At 35.0% G+C, this 20,397-nt stretch overlaps 1 protein-coding gene across 1 annotated transcript in view; it reads left to right on the forward strand.

Moving 5' to 3' along the window:
- Positions 1-16,550, forward strand: part of AP3B1 (adaptor related protein complex 3 subunit beta 1) — a 155,883-nt gene extending 139,333 nt beyond the window's left edge. Inside the window, exons 26-27 of the mRNA XM_064439541.1 lie at positions 2,791-2,929; positions 15,809-16,550. Of these exons, the coding sequence (XP_064295611.1) occupies positions 2,791-2,929; positions 15,809-15,962 (293 nt within the window). The 3' untranslated portion in view covers positions 15,963-16,550. The remainder of the gene's footprint in view (positions 1-2,790; positions 2,930-15,808) is intronic.
- Positions 16,551-20,397: the final 3,847 nt, after the last annotated feature.

The raw sequence follows: 20,397 nt of genomic DNA on the forward strand, positions 1-20,397 counted from the left end.
ATGTTATCTAGTGGTAGCAGCAGAACCTCAAAAGCTGGATTTATCCACATGCTGCACATGATATGCTTAGCCTTGCTGCGCTGTCTTTCCATCCCTCCTGACCTGGGGAGTCCTCCGGTGAGGTAATTCCCCAGAGCAGTGGTTCACGTAGTGATTGACAATTTGGAAACAGTGGATAAAAACGGTATTGCCAAACTACTCTTTACCTTTCTGGTTAAATGTTTTTACAGATCTTCAGGCCTCAGGATTTTATACACTGTTTTACATCACATCCCCATGAAAAGTCCAGTTTCTGTAGCAGGAATTCTGTATGAGTGAGACATGTACTGTTGGATCTCTGTATCCAAATTTTTACTTGTCTGCTGTTTTTAAAAATCAATAGCAAAAATCCCCTTGCCTTAGTTCAGGATAGGACTAGTCTGGTAGGTAACCTACCTTGTTACCTACCAGTGTAACTTTTCCAATTTAATTGCCTTTCATTATTAAAAACGTGTACAGTTATTTCATTGTATCAGCTAGTTAACCCAGATTAATTGCTGTTCTGTGGTCTGACTAGGATTTTCTTAGATTCTCATGTTTCGGACAATTTTAAAGGTGGCATGGGATTGTTACAACCGGATATTAATCAGAATGTTTATGAAGGTTTTAAGAATAGCCAGTTAAAACTACTTTTAAGTATAAAGACTGGGGGGTTGTTCCCCCAGTTGACGTGTTTAATATTGATTTTGTCAATTTTTTTAAAAAGTGTATACTTGATTCACATTTAAAAACAAGCAAAAAACAAACACCTTGGTTAAGTAAACAAATTGTTTACCTAATTTTATTAAGATTTATATATCCAACTTGTCTTCCTAACAAGCAAGACGCTAATGCTTTAAATGGCTGGACATTTAGTATTTTCTGGCCCTTGACTACCACGAGCAATCATATTTGATGCCCCTTAATTAGAGCACCCTTTTTTCTTTCCAGGTTCTTTTCCACCTCAGCAATCGAGACAATACATTTGCTTACCATGCTGCTCTCCTAAGTGTTCTTTTGCATGTAAATTAATCTTGATTCAGTTTACACTGTCATGCTGAGTGGTACAAATTGCCTATAACAATAAAACAGCATGAGTTAAAAATAAAGGGGGGTGAAAAGGCAGATTGAATGTGTGCCTTACTTGATAGGATGTTACTTTGCTTTATGCCAATACATTAGTCGACGATAATGAATCTTCTGTTCTGAAAAGCATGGTTTAGTTGATTTTTTTAATTTTACTTCAATGGAGCAGTACCTTGTCTTTTATAGAACAAGTTAGACAAACCATTAATGACAAGAGTGTTAAGGTTAAATATGAAGCAATGCATTCACTTCTCTGAGTGCTATCCATCTTTCCATTTACAGGAGCTTGACAAAAGTACTGGCTTTGTACAACATTTCCTTTAATTACATGCTGCGGGAAACAGGCTTTTAACATAAACATAGTTGCATTCATTTATTCAGCATTTGCTCTTCAATAGAGCTTAATGGAGAAGGTTTAAATCCTAAATGAGTACACACATCTCTCAGCAGTGTTATGTCAGTCCCTGTGCTCTGCTTAAAAGCACTTTTAGTCTGCATATGTAGTTTTTAAAGCTTTTGCCTAATAGTGAAGTTAAACAATTTGAAACAGAATGTTCTATTCGCAAGATAAAGCTGATCTTTATAGAAGTTGTGTGCTTATTTTTGTTCTCTTCAAGAACAAATCATGTTCAAAAATATCCCGTTATTTACTTATGAGCTGTTCCATTTTTACTTTGATATTTCTCGTTTTCTGACAGCAGCTAATGCACGTTCTAGTGCATTAAGATGTTGGATTTATTTTTTTAATTGCTTTATTAAGCATCTTAGTGCTATTTGCTCTGGGTTAGAACTGTATCTGCAGCCCTAAAATATTAGTCATTTGAGACTTTTGCATTGTTTTAATTGTTAATATTATTGTGGATTTCAGATGCTTCATATTTCTGCCTAAAGTACTGTGCTCCATTGTTTGCCTGCATTTTCAGCTTCTGAACAAGGTGTAAAAATAAACATACAATGTTAAGTTGTAGTTACTGTTGGGTTTTAATCAACAGGATCGTCCGGCAAATCATTCTTCTGAAGAATGGATGTTGATAGAAAAGGTGGGGGGGTGTTTGTTAAAATGTCCTTGAACAACATTTCCCTCTTTTTTTTTGTCATATGTTTTTGGATATAATCTTGACACTTCTGTTCCACGTTGTGATACTCAACTTATTCAATCAAATAGTTTATTATGACATTTTAGAGAGATGGATACTAACTGAATTTCCCCATTTCTAATGTGAGGACTCTATCTTCATGACTACTGTCTGAATTACGAGATTATTTTTAGCAATTGGATATGAAATTATAATTAAATGCAGTGGTTTTATGATTGAAAGAATAGAAGGCGTCTTTGTTATATGGTGTTACTGAAGTTGGACTCTTCCAAATCAGTCTTACTTAATATTTCATTTCTGTGTTTACATTCTTCTTTTATGGTTTTTGTGAAGAAGAACCATTGTGGTTTCACAGTTGCATTAGTATCTCACATATCATTGTTCAGTTATTAGGAATTTGTTCCTAATAATAGGACATCGCAAGTAAAACATTAAACTAATGGAATTATGTAAATTTTATAACATTATTTTCTTGACAAATGATTTAACTTTTAATGCAAATGTGGTTTTTTGTTTAGAAGTATTTTATTTTGGTTTTATGCTTAATAAGCAAATCAAGGTATTCATAGTGAAATACTTAATGTTTCAGGGATGCTGACGGGAATGAATGAGACATCTGCTACAATAGCTGTTGCTCCTCAGAACTCTACTAGACTTGTAATAATTGAGAGGGTAGTGAATGCAGCAAACCTGGGTGTAGTCCCTTCTGGTCAAGATAACATACACAGGTAAGATTACACGTTGTTCATAGTAGAACCATCTTTTAATATTAATTTGTTAGTGCAAAATTCATTAACATTTTATAATATTAGGGAAAATTTTATTATCTGCACCTGTAAGAGATAAGGTACCCAGTTATACTCTAATACAGAATCCTAAGCAGAAATTAACTTGAGCCTAAGTACTCCTCAGCTATTTATTTGAATGTATGTAGAATAATCAAATATCTAGACGGTAACATACAGAGTTAGGGGGAATTTCCCTTTCCTATTTTTGTTTCAAAGGGAAAAGGTAGCCTTTTAAAGCACAGTACTTTCAAGAGCATCTGTTTGTTTGGTTTTTTTTAAATTTTGTTTCTGTTTCTGAAAGTAATTGGCCTTATTCAGGTTTGTCATTTGTGAGAAGCAGCTTGGTTTTCCCACATTAATTTCTGACTTATGATATCCACTTAGTTGAACCTAGAACCTGATTTTTATTTTTTTTTTCAGTTGGGTGACGATCTTTTTAAATTCAGGTTGAACATTAAATTGAACATTTCCATGTTCTTCCTATATATATGCAAGGAAAAACAGTGATCAGCCAAGAAAGTCATTGGCCCTGTCTAAATTCCAGATGTTACTTTTAGATCGATGTATTTCATCCAAAAGCTGTGGTACAGAATGTCAGTGGAATTGATATGATTGTTGGTTAATGACAGCTTTAATGTGATTGACTCAAAATATTCAGTGAATCTGTGTAGCTTCTCACTTGTGACAGGAGCAAACAGGAAAATTCCCATGTGTGGAAAACTGAGTGGACACAAATAACAACAGCAAGATGCAATTGGAAGCTGTTAATCTGGTCTTGGAATAAGAAAATGCATACACCACTCCTAGCATTTACTAAAACTGGTCCGGAGTGTGAATTATCTCGTTAGCACCCTGAATTCTGCTTTTTCAGTAAGAGCAAAGTGTCTTCTTTTAAAGCAAAGGATAATGTTTTCCTTAGAAAATTTGCTGACCAAAATGGCTGTTGGGCATGGTGAGAATCCTGTAGCCTACACAGGACTAATAACCTGTTATTTCTCTTTGTTGGATTTAGTCTTTCTTGCATTGCTGGGCATTTGTATTGCATTGCATTAACATTAACCCAGCTGGATTTTCCTATAAATTTGATACGGTCAATGATAAAATTCTGTTTCACCATAAAAACATGGTACAGCTAGTGCGATTGCACTGAAATGATTGTTGCTATTGACACCTGCTCCTCCATGAAAGAGTCCTCATTTGTTGCATCCCTGAGGGATCTATACAGTCTGCGTTCTCAGCATCAATTCCAAGACTAGGTGAGAGTGTCAATCAAGAGAGACTGAAGTGTCTGCAGTATACAGGTGTTCTCCATCTTTACCCTAGCCATCACATGAGACATATCGCATAGGGGTGGATTGTTTTGTGACTGAGTCTCAAAAAGGCTCCCTAAAATAATAGCTTAGCTCCTAGCTCAGCCACAGGTTTCCTGATTGTAGATGAGTTTCTAATTTCATCTTCCTTTCTCTTGCTCTTTTTTTTTTTTTTTGAAAGGAGGTTTTCCACAAAACAGATGCTATGACCAACAGCAAATAAATTGAAGATGTACTTCCTGTTGGGTACACCCCTCAGGGACTCTGGCTAAAGGCATGTTCTGGTCAGGCTGAAGTATGTAGAGTGCTTTAGAGCTTCCTGACATTTTTGTTCAAAATAGAATGTATTCAGTCTGCCACAGTAGTACAGAATAGTTTGCATTTATAATGTCCACCGAGCAAAAAAAATTGTTTATAACACCTTAAATGGCCTACCAGAAATGCCCAGCAATGATAAACGTTTAGAAAATAGCCCTTAATTTGCTTCACTGTAAATAACTGGAGCTCACAGATACTATATAGTCATAATTGCACCTAGTTTTTACTGACAATAGAAATGGGAATATTGACTAATTGCTACTGTGATGAACCTTTTCATCTTTTAAATATCACTATCATTAAATTCTAGATTTAGATGAATGAATATTTGAGATAGAGATTACATAATGAATACTTTCAAAACTCTGAAAAAAAGGCTAAAATATTTTTATAGATATATACATTTTGTGGGTGTGTGTATATATATATATATTTGGATTAAATCAACTCTGCCATGAGAGTAAACAAAAATGGAGTCTCTTATTGCAAAATCTCATGGATGCAAGGTGTGCCGTGTTTTATGTACATGACACATACACCATGTAGGGTAAGAAAATAAGCAGTCAGCTTTTCCTGTGACAAAACTGGTACAGGTTCAATAAAAGTATGTTAAAAGTAAATTTTTTTCTTTTTCTATAGTACTGTCATTTGTCTTGTTTTTATTGCAAGTGGTATTTGGGAAAAATTATATAAAGAACTTCTTTCAGCTTGTCTGCTATTCTGAGAGGGCTATTTGAGTTCACTTCTTGGAATTGCTTAGTACATACCTTTTTCACAGGAAAAGAAGTACTATTTTTAAACTGATGTTCTGCACTGTGCAGCATGAATTATATTAACCTCTTAATTGGTCATCCCCAACTTAGTATTACTATTTAATGATGGTTAATGCCAAAAAATTTGTATTGCCTGGTAATGCAATATATTGATTCAAAATGAATTGTATAGTTAGATACAAGTGTATCTAATGGGCATGAACAGGTGTGTGTTTCTTGGGATTTTTCAGTCTAAACATACTTGCACTCATGATGAAGATATTGTCATACTGGTGGGACCCAATTACTGCTCCTTAAATTAATAACCCTATTTAAGATTGTACTTTTGCACCAAGTAAAAACACTTAGAGCAAAGATAACGAGGATTTGAAAATAAGTACTTGAAACAAATATCAACAGAATAGCATGCAGTCACCAATGTAAATTTAAATAAATGTAAAGCTATCAAATACATCAGCTATATATCAGTCAGTATCACAGTATAGCAACATTTTCTTACATTTTTTCTCTCTTCACCATACGGCTACTGAATTTTTATATTTACTTGAAATGTAATAATCTAACTGTTAATTGAGTGTAGAACAAAATGTCATATAATACAGTTGATTCTATTTTCAAGTCTCTTTTCTGACCTGTTTTATTTGAAGTGATGGCTGCAAAAATTTTGAATTCAATAGCCAACATACGTATGAGAGCACAAAGGTGCAGATTTATATTAATATATTTGTAAAATAAATTTGCTGTACTATTTTACTTCCTTAAGTGTAGTTACCTGCTCGTCAAATGAGTTTATACAAGCTGTTAGATTACTGGACCTTATAAGGCTGCATGCAGTGCGTTCTCATGTTCTTAACCGGATTTAACTATTTTACATATTGATCTATCTTTCTTTTGTTATCAAGGGGAAACATTATTTCAATTTTTAAGACCTCTACTAAAAAAAAGAATGTGAAATGCAATTTAAAAGAGAAATTTTTTTGAGCAGGAAATATGTCTCCTTAAATATGAAAACTTCAGAAAAAAACCCATGTATTATTTTTCTTAAAATATTCTTTCACAAGAGTGATTAGGTTAATTGTTGCAATATACATAGCTCTTTCAGTGTTCTGAGAACTGTAGTGTGCTAAAAATATTTGAAAAATTCAAGGGTTGGAGGTGGGTTGAGGAGCGCATAGATGTTGACAAAGTGATTTCAACAAGAATCAGGACCAAGCTTCTATCTTGTGATTCAGACCACATCTGTGGGTACCATTTGAGTATCTAAAGACAAAGACATTGAAAGAGAAGTATTTATTCCTGCAAGGAATTAAATCAGTCTGAATAACTACACTTAGGGACCAAGTATTTTTCAGTTGAAGTATGTCTGCTGTTTGTTGTCAGTGGGGAAAGTCTAACAGGAATTTTTCCATCTTCAAGATAAGAGGATTCATAACTGAGGACATTTATTCCCTGAAAGTTGATTCTTCTATGGACCAGCACTTCCGCTCCCTGCCTCTACTTGGGCAATAAAATTCATTGCTTTACATATGAAAAATAAATTCTAGGCTGTGTCTTCTATTTCAAAATGTGATGAGATGAAGACACTATTCAACTCAAGATTTTCAGTAATTTTCTTTTTAACCAACACGAGTCTTATTTATCCAGAAATGCCCTTCATGCTAGTGTTACTTTCAAGATGTGTTACTTATTCCTCTCAGATGAATGTTTTAAAAGTTCCTCAGGTCTCTTCCTCCTTTATTCATTTTCAGCTCCATAACCTCCTACCAGGATAGGTAATCTTCATTTTCTTCACTTTGAATATAGCAAAAGACAACAGATGGTGATAGAATGAAGACTAGTTGCAGACTTTACTTGAATCTTAGAAAGACTTGAATGCTCTTATGATCCTCTTGAAAGTGTCAAAATATTGTCTACTATTACATAAGGACCTCTGCGTGAAGGAGAGGCATTTCAGGGTAAATTGGCTTAGAAAGAAAATAATGGAAATACACATAGAAAGCATTTCTGTCCACTACCTACAAAACATGGTGCAAAAGCGTTTAATATGTTGGCAGTAGCGTGCAGCAGAAAAGTCCGTTCAGAGCTGGGATCACAAACTGGATTTGCTTCTTCAATCTTTCACTTTGTTTTATGCTTGTGTGATCCCATTGACTTCAGAATATAATATGTAATAGGATGGAGAATCAGGCTGTCTTGAACTGCCTACTTCTCTGCCTTCCGCATCCTGAAGCATTTCCTAAAGAGGATGCATTGTACTCTAGTAGATTATTTCCCTTAATGACCGCAGCTCTACCAAATGATGCAAGGTAGAGCACCTTTTCCATGTTTTTCATTCTTGAAGTCTTTACTTGCACATTGCCCAGTCATTCAGTGAGATAAAAGTCAGAACCCATCAGGGTGGATATGAAGAACTGATTTTATTCAACCTCAACTCGTTTAATAGTCCATTGAATTAGTCAGTTGCTGGTGTTGTATTTTGGAAGGAATCAACAGTTAGTAAATAGTTGGGATATAAAGTGAGCACAGTGACATCTACATATCTCTATACTGCAGTTCATTAGGATGGCCTTAACTGTTGACAAGCACTCGTAGACATATGACAGCATTAACTTCAGCCCTCCAATTTGAGATGGACAAGCCTGTAATTTCAACAACCCAGCATGGGAAATCTCAGGTTTTGGAGATCAAACCTTGGCTTCCTTCAACATTGAAGCCTTAATCTGCTTCAGAACAGCCAGCTCACATTTTGAAATAATGAGTTTAATATCCTCCATTACAATTATGAAAGTGGTCATTCTTCCTAGAGATCACTAGAACTTGGGGAGGGAGGATTCTCATCTCTTAGTGTGGTGTCATAGTAGACACCTGAATTAGCAAAAAACAAGTTAGCTTTTAAACATGAAGCAAAAAACAGCACTTCTGCTCATTGCTGGGGCAGCTCTAACTAGCTCAAGCACAGCGTTGCGTGCAGTGACTACTGCTTCTGGGACCTATATTTTTAAGGACATTTGACTGCACCATATAGACATGCCAGTTCGTTCAGAGCTTGCTGTTTGTAGTACATCATTGTTTAGCGTACCCATTACCTGTGTGATTTTGTGAATAAGCAAGTATTGAACAAGATGTAAAATATCTTCCACCTGTCTTTTGGAGCCTTACATTATTATCCTTTAGCAAAATAAAAAACATACTGTGTAAATAATGTAATACATAAGCACACTGCAATAGGTGAGCATTGAAATCCTGAAGAATTTGAAAGCAGCTAGACCCAATATAGAAACTTGCATAAAACGCTTAACAGAAATCTGAGGATCAACACTTGTTTTTCCCTAGCCTTTATTCCCCACCCCATGCATCAGCCTGACAGTCTGGTTGTATTCACCCCTTTTTATCATTTTGCAACCTGTCATGTCCCATTTATAGTATATTGGCAGACTGATTCTCAGAGGAAAGAGGGTTTTGTTTACAGACAATTTTGATTATCAGAGGATGGCATGCTTAGTAATCAGTTATCCCCACCCTCCCCCCCCATCTTTTTAATCCAGCAATGCTTAATGTGGGCAGAAAACGTATGCAGTTGTGCATGTAGGTAGGTAGGTTTATACTGAACAAAACCCCATTTAAAGGGGTCATCCTGGAAGATTTCTCTAGGTATGTCATCTTCCAGTTTGTACTAAATTTGGAAGAATCCTCAGGCAGAAAGTTGGTGATCAGACCCCATCAGCTTACCATAACTAACAACTGCATCTGCTTCCAGCATGTCAGAAAGGAAGGGCTATCACCTGTCTATGGAGGATAAACAGTATAGAAATTTCTGAGAAATATAAATTGTTTCTTCTGTTTGAATCCAAACATATGTTCTCAACAGCTGACAAACAGGTCTTATAAATCCAGGAAGACTTTTAAAAAGACCTTTTCTGCTCTATGTGCACACAGAAATCTTTCTTAAGATTTTTTACTAAGCAATTGGCCTGTCGGAGAGCACAAATGAAGTGAAATCAACCTCTGGCAGTAGCTTCTTTGACGCAGTTATGTGGACTGTTCTGCTTCTATGGTTCCTTAGCTGTGGGGCTCAGTCATCTTTTTCTACTGTTCTAGACAGCTGCAATGGGTAGCTGAGTAAATAAACTTGGAACAGACATGCAGCCTTGATTTTGCTTCCTAATTTCTCAAGTAGGAATTAACAAGAGAGCTAAACACCCTCGGCAAAACAGATTCTCTAGCAGCCTTTACCTGTAGGAGACAGAATTTTAAACAGAATAGTATATCCATGTCCACAGTATTTCAGCCTTCATTGTAGCCAGAAGTTGTAAACTCTTAATGTTTTCTTGATATATGATAGAAGTAATTCTAGCTTTTAAAAAAAAAAAAAAAAGCACAGCTAAGCGCTAAGCTAACCATTTATGTTTCTTTTGCCAGCCAGGACTAGAAGGCTTTTTCTTTAGTCATTATTCTTAGGTAAATATTTATATTCCTAGAGAAAATTAAGACTGACATTTTTAAATATGAAACTGTGAAACTACTCATTCAGTAGTTTATACTAGATATTCCTTAATTTCTTAATCAAATTCTAACGTTCCAAAACCTTGAAGTTTTCTCCCTGCTAACGAAAGGCACCTCTATATGTTAAAACAGTTTTTATGTATTATCAGCATATAAAGACTTTATTAACTGGTACAAAATACTTGACCAAGAGAATGCCTTTCTACAACATCATTTTAAGGCCCTAACATTTTAAATATATTACTGTATTTGATCTTGCATGTGGATTACAAAATTTTAAAATAACTTGAATAAATTAAATTTGAGCTCAACATTGAAAGTATATGAGTAAGTCATTTTAGATATGAGGTTAATCAAAATAGATTGTTCTATCGTAGCTTATATGCTGTCCACTAGAGGGCAGCACTGCTTTTTTATCTGAACACTGTAAAGTGAAAAATATGTGCAGCATTTTCCTTGAAAAACAAACAGGAACCTTCTGAGCCAGTTGTTTAAACAGAAAACATTTAACACTTTAAAAAATTAACCAAACAGAAGAATATCTTTGATTTGAAAGATGTCTGAGCAAGTTTGATGTTTTAATAAATTACTGTAAGGTAACTTACTTTCTTGGAATTAATTTTTCTGCAAATTAAAATTTATAGCCTGTTTTAAAAATGGACTGTATGTAATTCTCAAATACTTATTAAATGTCTGATTCTTTAAAAAAATTAAAACTATAGACTAGATGAGAAAACAAAATAGATTGAGTATTAAAATTACAATTTTCTGGGTGTGAGGACCAAATATTTTGATTCAATCTTTTAGCTTATTGAAGTTTTGGGGAGGAGATATAAATACATATATATATAAAAATGCTGAAATTTTGAGCTAAAGATAAATTTGGGGGATGATAAAAAGTTCATGCAGCATCTTTGAGCATGTGGAATAGTGCTATTTATTGGACAATAAGTTCAGAAGACTCACTTGCATTCCTGCATTTCTGGTAGAGGTACAGTGCAACTGCTTACTGGCAGCTGAGGACACACTCAAATCTATTTTGGCAATAGAACTAAAAATGATAAAAATATAATATGGAATTGATAGCATTTTATTTTACAATTTTATTATTTTATTAAACCCAAAAATAGTTAATATTGGAAATAATTATATTGTGGTAATGAATTAGGTATTTTGAATGATATATTCTAAGCTAGTGTTAAAATAGCATGAAATGTACTGCAAAAAAGAAAATTTTCAAATTATAATAATATTAATTTTAAAGAAAATATAAATCAAATTTTATAATTAATAACTAGTGATAAACAAGGGTTTTTTTTTTCCTGAGAGGTTAAAATCACAAGGTTAAAAAAAGGTCCTTATTTTTGTGAGTATATTTCTCTTATGTTTTAGTATTAAAAAATAATAAAACTATCCCCAGGTCAGAGCTAATAAGTAGCAATGCTACTCCAAATATTTCTTGTTCATGTTCTAAGGCTTACTCAGAAAACAAATACAAGTAATCAGTAATTTAGCCAATTTTTAGATGAAATGTTAATTATAAAGTCAAGCCTGTACATAAATAGAATTTATCAGAGCAAGGTGAAGATTCACAGTACTGAAACTATAAATATTTTTGTTGTCCAGTTAATATACTGGAAGGTACTTCATAGTTGTTCATTCTTATATTTACAAATTGAAGACTAATTGACAGTAGTATTTTTTTCCCCTTTGAATATATTCATTGCATAACTTGATTACACATTTGTCAACTTTGGACTAATTATCTTTCTACAGCTAGGGCAGGGCATTGCATCTTCTGATCGTCTTTCTTACTAATAGGATTCTGTCTGCTTCAGCAGGCAGTAATTGAAGGCTTCATGTACAAGATTTAAAGAAAGGGTGGAGAAAAAAAAAAGTTTTAGCTTCCATGGGCTATTGTCACTTGTTTCTGGTAAGCAGTAGAACAGAAAAAGAAGAAAATTTAGCTTGAATAGAAAAATCAAAGAGGAAGAAGAGCACCCGCCAGGAGAGAATGTATGTTTTAGTGCTGTTGAATTATGCGTAACAAACCCTGCTCTGCTGTAAACAAATGTCCCGACAGTGATTGTTCAGGTGTAAATTTACTTTCTCCAATGTTGAATTTTAAAGAGCAGCTTTTGAGTGAGTTACTCTGTTGCTGTCTGTTCACTGGTGTGGAATTTTCATAACCCATAAAAATGCCTCTCCTGTATACTGTAGCTATCTTCTGTCTACAAATAGAGGGAAAATAACTGCTAGTCTGTAGTTAGGCTAGTCATCATTACAAAGTCAGTGTTTGGCAAATGCTGTCACATTGTAGTATCTGACACTCTGTTTTCTCTTCGTATCAACTATAAATCAAATATTTTTGTGTGATAATCATTAACAAATCTTATTTTCGTGGAAAGTGACCAAGAATATGTGCTGGCTTTTTAACTCTTGAAAGACTGAATGACTTTCTAAAAATACACAGTACTTTATTGATGTTGATTTAGAATTTGATTCTTAATATATATTTTCTTACTTACTGACAGGTACTATTTCTATGTAAAAATAATCTATGAACCCCTTCTCCTTTTTTGCATGTCACACAGCCTCAGAATAGTTAACATTCTTTTTAAAGAAAAAAATAATTTAAAAAACTCAGAATATGCAAATGTAACTCACATTGTTATGCTTCTAATCTGTCTTGGTTTTTGTTTTTAAATGGGAAAAGTATTAACAGCTGCAAATCTTCCTGAATATTTTTAATGAAGTGAAATCAGTTTTAGAATTAATATTATCACCGAAAGAAAACTAGAAAATAACTGCAGTATAGCAAAAACAGCCATCTTGAAAGTATTAGTAAATACTTGGTTCTGTTTTCTGTATGGTATTCTCATTTACTGTCTTTCATATTCAGTAATGCATCCTTTGTTGCAACAGAACCATGCTAATAATATAATGTCTTACGTTAAAAGTTGTCCATCGGACAACTTCTTTCTTTCGGACCTACAAACAACTAATTTACAAGCTAGACTTTAATCTACTATAGTGCAGTTTCCAAGGCTTATTTCAGTCTATGATTTCCGATTTCTGGTTTTAATATCTCATTTCCAAATTTTGTGTGTGTGTGTGTGTGTGTGTGTTCAAATTCTAACCTTAAAAGTCATACCAACTTTCAGGAAAAAGTAAAAAATAATTACTGACCTTGCGGGGAGAATAAAAGTTTCTTACAAAGTATAAACACCTACTCTAGAGAGTGATTAATTTTTGCTGCTGAAAGATATATTTTTTTTTTAATGGCTTTCTGGTCTAAGTATTTAGTTGAGCACAACACATATTTTGGAGAATCTACATGGGCTTCTCATAAGGGTAAGTGTATAAAGGCAATAGCATGTACTTAGTAGAAAAAAACAGCTACAACCCAGATCATTCAATGACAGTATATTTAAGACATCTACATAATTAGCAGATCAGTTTTACTGATAGTGTCTTCTAACCAAAAGTCAACTGCTTTATCCTTTTGTATCTGTATTCAGTTTCAAAGGTCGTATATTTATTGTCTAACCCTCTTTAGAAACAAAACTATCTACCCTACTGTAAGGAACAGATTTAGATTTCTGAAGTTCAAAAACAGCAGTAAAATCCATTGTGTGGTTCTTCTTCTGTACACCCTTTTTTAATGACGAAATAAGTCATCCTGTTCTGTTACAATTGTTTTTTCACTAAGCGATTCCAGATCGGACACCATTGATACAAACCGATTAGCCACTGCTAGTTATGCATACTAACACTCTGTGTAAAATTATCCGAGTATCAGACCCTTTGCATCTTGCAAACCACATACACACTCACATTTTATTAATTTTGTGTGTTTTGTTCAGAGGTATGAAAAAGTGCTGTCGATCCTCATATGTGATTTTGCAAATCCACATGTAAAAATATCAGCACAAAACTCATCACTGATGTTTTGGGCCACCTTGGCTTTCACAGAACTGACTTTGTATCAGTTTCACGTTTTAATAAAAGAGGGTAAAAACAAGCCTCGGGGCTATGAAACACAGCAGGAGTGCCAACTACCAACCTATTTATGTGCATGCTCAGACATAATCTGCTTCTGTGTTGTCCCAAGACACAACTGTTAAGTAAATAAAGTGACTAATAAGACTATTGTTTCTATAATTATCCCCCTGTCAAAATCAACAAGAGAAATAGTGATCTTCTACATTGCAGTGCAAATAGATGAAATCATTGGTATAACTAGCTAAGTAGCCAATTTTTATAGTATTAGCGTTGTTTTAGAACCTCCTATTAAAGGGAGAGGTCTCTGAATGTATCTATAATCTGGACAAAAGAAATAGATTGACCTGTGATGGGTGACATTAGAGAAGTGCCCCATGTTTCCTTAATTAGTATAATGTGTTAGGAGATTTTGATATGCTTAGTTTAAAAAGAAAAAAGACAGAAATTACTTCTCATTTGAAGAGAACCTGCTTCCTGCTTAAGTGGCTAATATTTTAATTAAGTCTGGAGTGAAGTTTTTTTGAGTATCTCCTGATAAACTCCCCCCTTTATGTTGATGGTAATTAAACAGATCCCCAAGGGCTTGGGTAGGCGCTTTGCGAGGCCCATGCTAATTGTCAGACATGAGACACTGACCAGTTGGTTTGCTCTTGAATAGCCGACAGCGTGCTGTCAGCCCAGCAGTTTGATTTTTCTGTATTGTGAGCTGTTGTCAGGGCTAACTGGGTCCTATTGTGGCTGAAGATGTTGCGCAAATTGAGGCAGATGGCTCTGATTCAGACACGTGTCATTCAGAAAGAGGAGAGGAGATTGGCCCTGCAAAGTGGGGTCAGACTGGGTCACAGACCTGCTCTACACTTGTTAGTGTTTTCAAAAGCCCATGTGCAGCAACTTTGCTGTTATCAAGTAACGGGGGCGGGGGGGTGTGTATGTGTGGTGTTGGGGGGCAGGGAGAAAAAAAAAAAGCATGGTGTGCTCCTTGTGGAAGATGGAAGACGAGGCTGTTGCCATCCTCTTCCTTCCTGTCTCTTGGGCCTGGCTGTGCATGCAGAATGAATTAACAGGATTGACAGAAGTTCATTGTGCCTAAAATGGCTTTTCAGTCAATTGTGGTGCTTAAAAGGCTAGTTTTGCTTTTAATTCCATGTAATTAGTGGGTTCTCCATGTCTTGGAATTTAGTAATGGTGCATTAGTCCTAACTTTTGTTTATCTGGGGGGGCACTGTATTTGTTTTGTAGGGTTTATTAATAATGATAAATTATATAGAAATACTGGCCACATTTTTGTGATTAAATATTCTGGAGATAAATTCACAGATGGAATGATTTGGTGTCTTGCTGTTACCATCATTCCAAATGATCGTGTTGGATGTTTACAGCTTTGAATATTTTAGTTTGAACTAATTCCCAAGATGGGAGGAGGATGCACTTCTCTGAAAGTACAACAATTTGGCTTCTTGGAAGTGTTCTACTACATTTAGCATAGTTGCATTTTCTCTGGGGCACCAAATAATGACAGTTATCCATGGAAAACTCCATACAGCTGAATTAAAGTTGCCAGTATGCACTAAACCAGTTCTTGACTATTGTAAATGAACTGAAGAATCAGAATTTACATAAAAATTGATTTAAATGGATTTTATTGTTTGCACTATTAAATACACAATTTTGCATGATACTTTTTTGTCCTTCTTAAATGCAAAAATATTTACACAATGCTGAACAAATTCTTTCTGAAGAATTTATGGAGGTTTTTATGGTTTATCCCCTGAAATGCATTAATGAAATTGGAGGCATTTTATTATATTTGAGCTCATTTAACTTTTGCAGAAAGAAATATTAGCAGTCTTTGACCTTAAGATCCTCAGTGATTTCTTTTTTCTATTTTTTATTTTTCATTCCTCCTCCAGGTTTGCAGCTAAGACTGTGCACAGTGGGTCACTGATGCTAGTCACAGTGGAGCTGAAGGAGAGCTCTACAGCACAGCTCATAATAAACACCGAGAAAACCGTGATTGGTTCTGTTCTGCTGCGGGAGCTGAAGCCTGTCCTGTCCCAGGGGTAACCTGCTTACATCTGGACTTCAGAATCTGGCACACAACAAAAGTGCCTGGCATCCACTACTGCTGCCTTTCATTTATAATAATAGCCCTTCCATCTGGCGGTGGGGGAAGAATACACTCTTGACATTCTTGTCTTCTGCTTTAGAATGCTAGTGTGTATCTATCATGTATGCAAGTCCTTTCCTTTTTTTTCTGCTTGCTAACCAAAGAACATATATTTTACTGTCAGTTATCTGTGCTTCTAAATATATTTCCCATTTGTTCTACCCTAGCCCTTCCCTCTCCCTTCCCCTGCTACCTTTCTTCCCCATTGGTTTTCCTCACTGTAGTGGACAAATACTAGATGATAAAGTTCAAGGGAAATCACACTGCTTAAAAAGTGAGTTAAAATGGCAGATTAGTTCCAGCAACGTATACAACTACTATGTGGTTCAGGGAAATTTTGTTGCATAAGTGTAAAAATACAATAGGTACAGCAAAATGGTGTTTGCTTTCTGGAAATGCTTGTAAACCTGAACTCATCTATTAAGAGCATTGTTCCCTCCTACTGCCATTTTCTCAAATAAATCTGTTAAGATGCCAATAAAGTAGCATTATGAACAGAGGCTCCCTCTTTCTTGTTTTGGTAGAGAACTGGTAATGATGATCGCCGGTATTGTATATAACAGGTTAATTAAATACTAACAAGGTTGGACACTACATATGCATTGGCAAACTGTTCTTGTGAAAGTAGCCAGTGTTTGTGCTCCTATTGTAATTTTCTGCTATGTGGTTACATTTTTGTTAATAAACAAAGACAGTAACTGCCTATTTTCAAATTAGCCCATTCATAAAATACTGATTGAATTATTAGAAATCAGTATTATATGAAATCACAGAATCATAGAATCATTAAAGTTGGAAAAGACCTCTAAGATCATCAAGTCCAACCGATAAAATACTGATTATTTGACTATTGTGAGAAATACTGCCATCTAGCTTAATAACTTATTCAGATCTTTGCTTCAAATTTCTATTATAAACCAAGATTAAAATGTCTCCTACCTGTGCATAAACCAGGGCTTGAAGCAAAGAGAAATTCTTGACCGTATCTACTGAACAAGGACTGAGAAGACCAACAGCCACGCAACTTTTGTTGCACCCAGTTTTCTGCCTGTAGCCTGGGTATCACTGAATTTGACCATCCCTTCACGTTCTGGTTACGTGGTGGGACTGAAGATGCTGACCTTTGCCATTTCATATCAGTTCTCCTCACTTCCAACATGGCTTTTCCTAGTAGCTCATGGCTCTGTTACAGATGTTTTCATGCGATAGAGAAGTTATTTGGATAACTGTACCCTTGCTCTGTCACCAGGACCCTTGCCTGGTCCTTTGATTCTGACTAAGTGATGCTGTTTTGGTTTAGCTTTCTGGATGATAGGAAATACCACTTCATCAGAAATGTTGCATTACTGCACACTGGAAAATTCTTTAAAACTTTCTGCTAAAATGTGGTAGAACTAGAAGGTAGCTCCAACATGTAGCACAGTCTGTTGGCAAATTCTAAAGAGGGTTTGGGTTTTTTAGATATTTAAGTTGCACTTCTGTAAGATATGTAGTTCTAGGTTTCACTAGCACACAAAATATGCTGGTACATCTCAGACAAAGAAACTAGAATCTTCTGCCCTCAACAGAAATGTCGTGTTTTTAATCAACATTTACATTATTTCCTGAAGTTCTAGTTCTGCAATAAGTTGGTTTTTTTTAATTACGTTTTTCAAGTTTGATGTAAAAGGTATTCAAACAGATGAAAAACTATTCACCATAGAAAATACCATCATCTCAGAGAAAATGCAGGTTGGTCTAGATGGTATTTTATATTAAGACTCGGTAAGAAGGTGGTGAGGGAAAGATGCCGAACCCCACTTCCTCAGAAAAGACTGAACTGCAAAACCTTTGGCCGTGTTTGTAAGGGAGAAAACAAACAAGAATTATTTCTTGTGCCACAGTATAAATTAAAGGAAAGCATATTAGTGCTATGTAAATCACACACATTGCTGAGTAATTTCTGCCTTCCTAGAGTACTTTATACACTTTAGTAGTGAAGTCCAGAAACACATGTAGTAAGGATATTTGGGGTATTTCTGGTATTAATTTACATTTTCAACACTTTGTGACTTGGTCTACTGGTTCAATAACTCTTGATACAGGTATCTGGTCTGACTGTGATTTGAAAATTTATGCTTCCTTACCCAAATAGTAATGTGGGGAGAAACTTTCTTTAAAGACAGATACTTAAATAGTAAAATATCTCTGCAAGCAATAAAGCTCCACTCTTTGGGAACCTAAACATGAGCACATGTACCTGTCTTAAATTAATAGTGGAAGTTGCACTCAGTCATAATTCAGCCAGTTAGCAGTGTTTATCAATAGTTTCTTGGTTTTGCTATATATAATTTTTATTCACTTTCTTCTATACTTTTCATCATTTATAGAGGCATATTAAAGGTTATTAGGGTATGAAGTAGATGACTAGTCTAAATTGCAATCTAGAATTCACTTCAATAATCTGCTTGTACCAGGTAGCAGCAGCTCCTACCTCTATGGGCAGGCTTTTCAGTCAGGAGCTGCACACTGAGAATCGCCTGTCTTTGGCAAGAATCTAGACCTGGGCAGCCTTAGAACACACCCGCATGTGTGACCTGGGACACGGGAGCAAGGGTGAACCGTAGTATTGCAGGATTGGTGAAGTGGGTTTTGCGAAGAGGTTTAGTGAATTGCATTGAGGCCTAGTTTAGGGAGCGGGAACTGAGGGTTAGTTTATGAAGCGTTCAAATGCAATGGAACTCTCAGAAGTGTAGGAAAACCAATAACAGCTACAAACTGAAATATATTATCATAAATGGCAAAATCGGGTATGACTGTTTAATTCACTCATGCCCAAGGTAAGTAAAACTCAAAGAGACTCCAAGATTATTGTGAGCTAGTCCAAGCTTTGAAACTGATGCTGGTAATTATGGATTGAAGAATTATGCAGCAAGAGAAAACATATGAGAACATTTCTGCATAGTTTCTTCATAGAGATTGACATTTTACCTCTTCTTTGCTTCCTGGTTGTTTACACACACGCACATATTCCCCCCTGTGAAGAGGAAGGGGATTTTTCTTCTCTTTTTTTTTTTTTTTTTTTTTAAATAATTGGATTTTCAGATTCAGTTGTTCCAAAACAACTCAAACCATTTGGAAAGAATAGGATATGTGGAAGAGTTGTTATGTTACAATGGACAGCAGAATATAAACATAGACTTGATGCATGACAGTCAAAATAACATAATTTTTTTTCTCTTATTTCACATTTTATGATATTGTATAAAAGGATGATATATTTTTTCCTGTATACCCTGTTTTATGTTTTAATTCTAGTAACTAATTTCCAAAGAAAAACAGCAGAAATAGAAATGGGTCTACAGCTAGGAACAAAATAATGGACGATATAAATAGAATATCATGTGAAAGGAGAGTGGAAATAATGAAAGTGTTTTTAAAGCAAGGACATGATATAGTATGTGAAATAATGAATGGCATAGGAAAAATAAATTAGGCTTTCCTGATGATCTTTTTTACTAACTCAGGAACCAGGTGGCATTCTGTAGTATTTCTAAAGCAATATATGTAAACTGGAGGAAGGAATTAACTTTTTTTCCATGTTTTTAAACACAGCATATATTTAAGCTATGGTCATCTGCTGTCACAAGATAATATGATACTTACTAAAAGTGGAACAAAACTGGAAACATACATTAGCAAAGGAATATACAGATATGTATTGGATAGGATACAAAAAACTTAAGGGTTCTAAATCATCTTGATCTGAGGCTTAGGTTAATTACTGATATTTGGTGTTAGGATGAAATCCTTTTGCACACTTTGTTTTGCAAAGCTCCATTACCATAGTTATTCTTTTTTAAAAAAAATATTTGATTACTGAACTGTCTAGTTTTGCGTACAGTGTCTTGCTTGAAATATGCTTGAATTAATTTTAACTTAGCACTTAAATGCCCTAACAAGGTTTCTGGTATGCAATATACAGGCAAGTTGAATCCTCCCTAAGGCCTCACCTGACTTGAAGTGTGAAAGCATACGAAACAAGCAAATGAGGATTGGACTCTATTCCCTTCATTTTCTGTCAGTTTGTCTTCCTCCCCTTCCTCATTTTTGTTTGTTTTATTGTAAAGTGCGTGTTTTTATAACACTTATGTGTTACATTAAATGTTTAGTGGTGCAGACACCAGGCTTTGCTGTGTTTGCATAGTGTGGTTTCATTGCTGATAGGAGCCTTTGTGCACAACCCTGACAAAAGCAATGCTTCTGTTCAGGTTATTTTCCTCTTATCTGGTATACTTGTGCTTTATGTAGCACAGTCCAGTGAACCTGTTTGGAAGAGAAAGGGATGGTGAA

The sequence above is a fragment of the Phalacrocorax carbo genome, chromosome Z (genome assembly GCF_963921805.1).
Source record: "Phalacrocorax carbo chromosome Z, bPhaCar2.1, whole genome shotgun sequence".
In the NCBI taxonomy this organism is placed as follows: domain Eukaryota; kingdom Metazoa; phylum Chordata; class Aves; order Suliformes; family Phalacrocoracidae; genus Phalacrocorax; species Phalacrocorax carbo.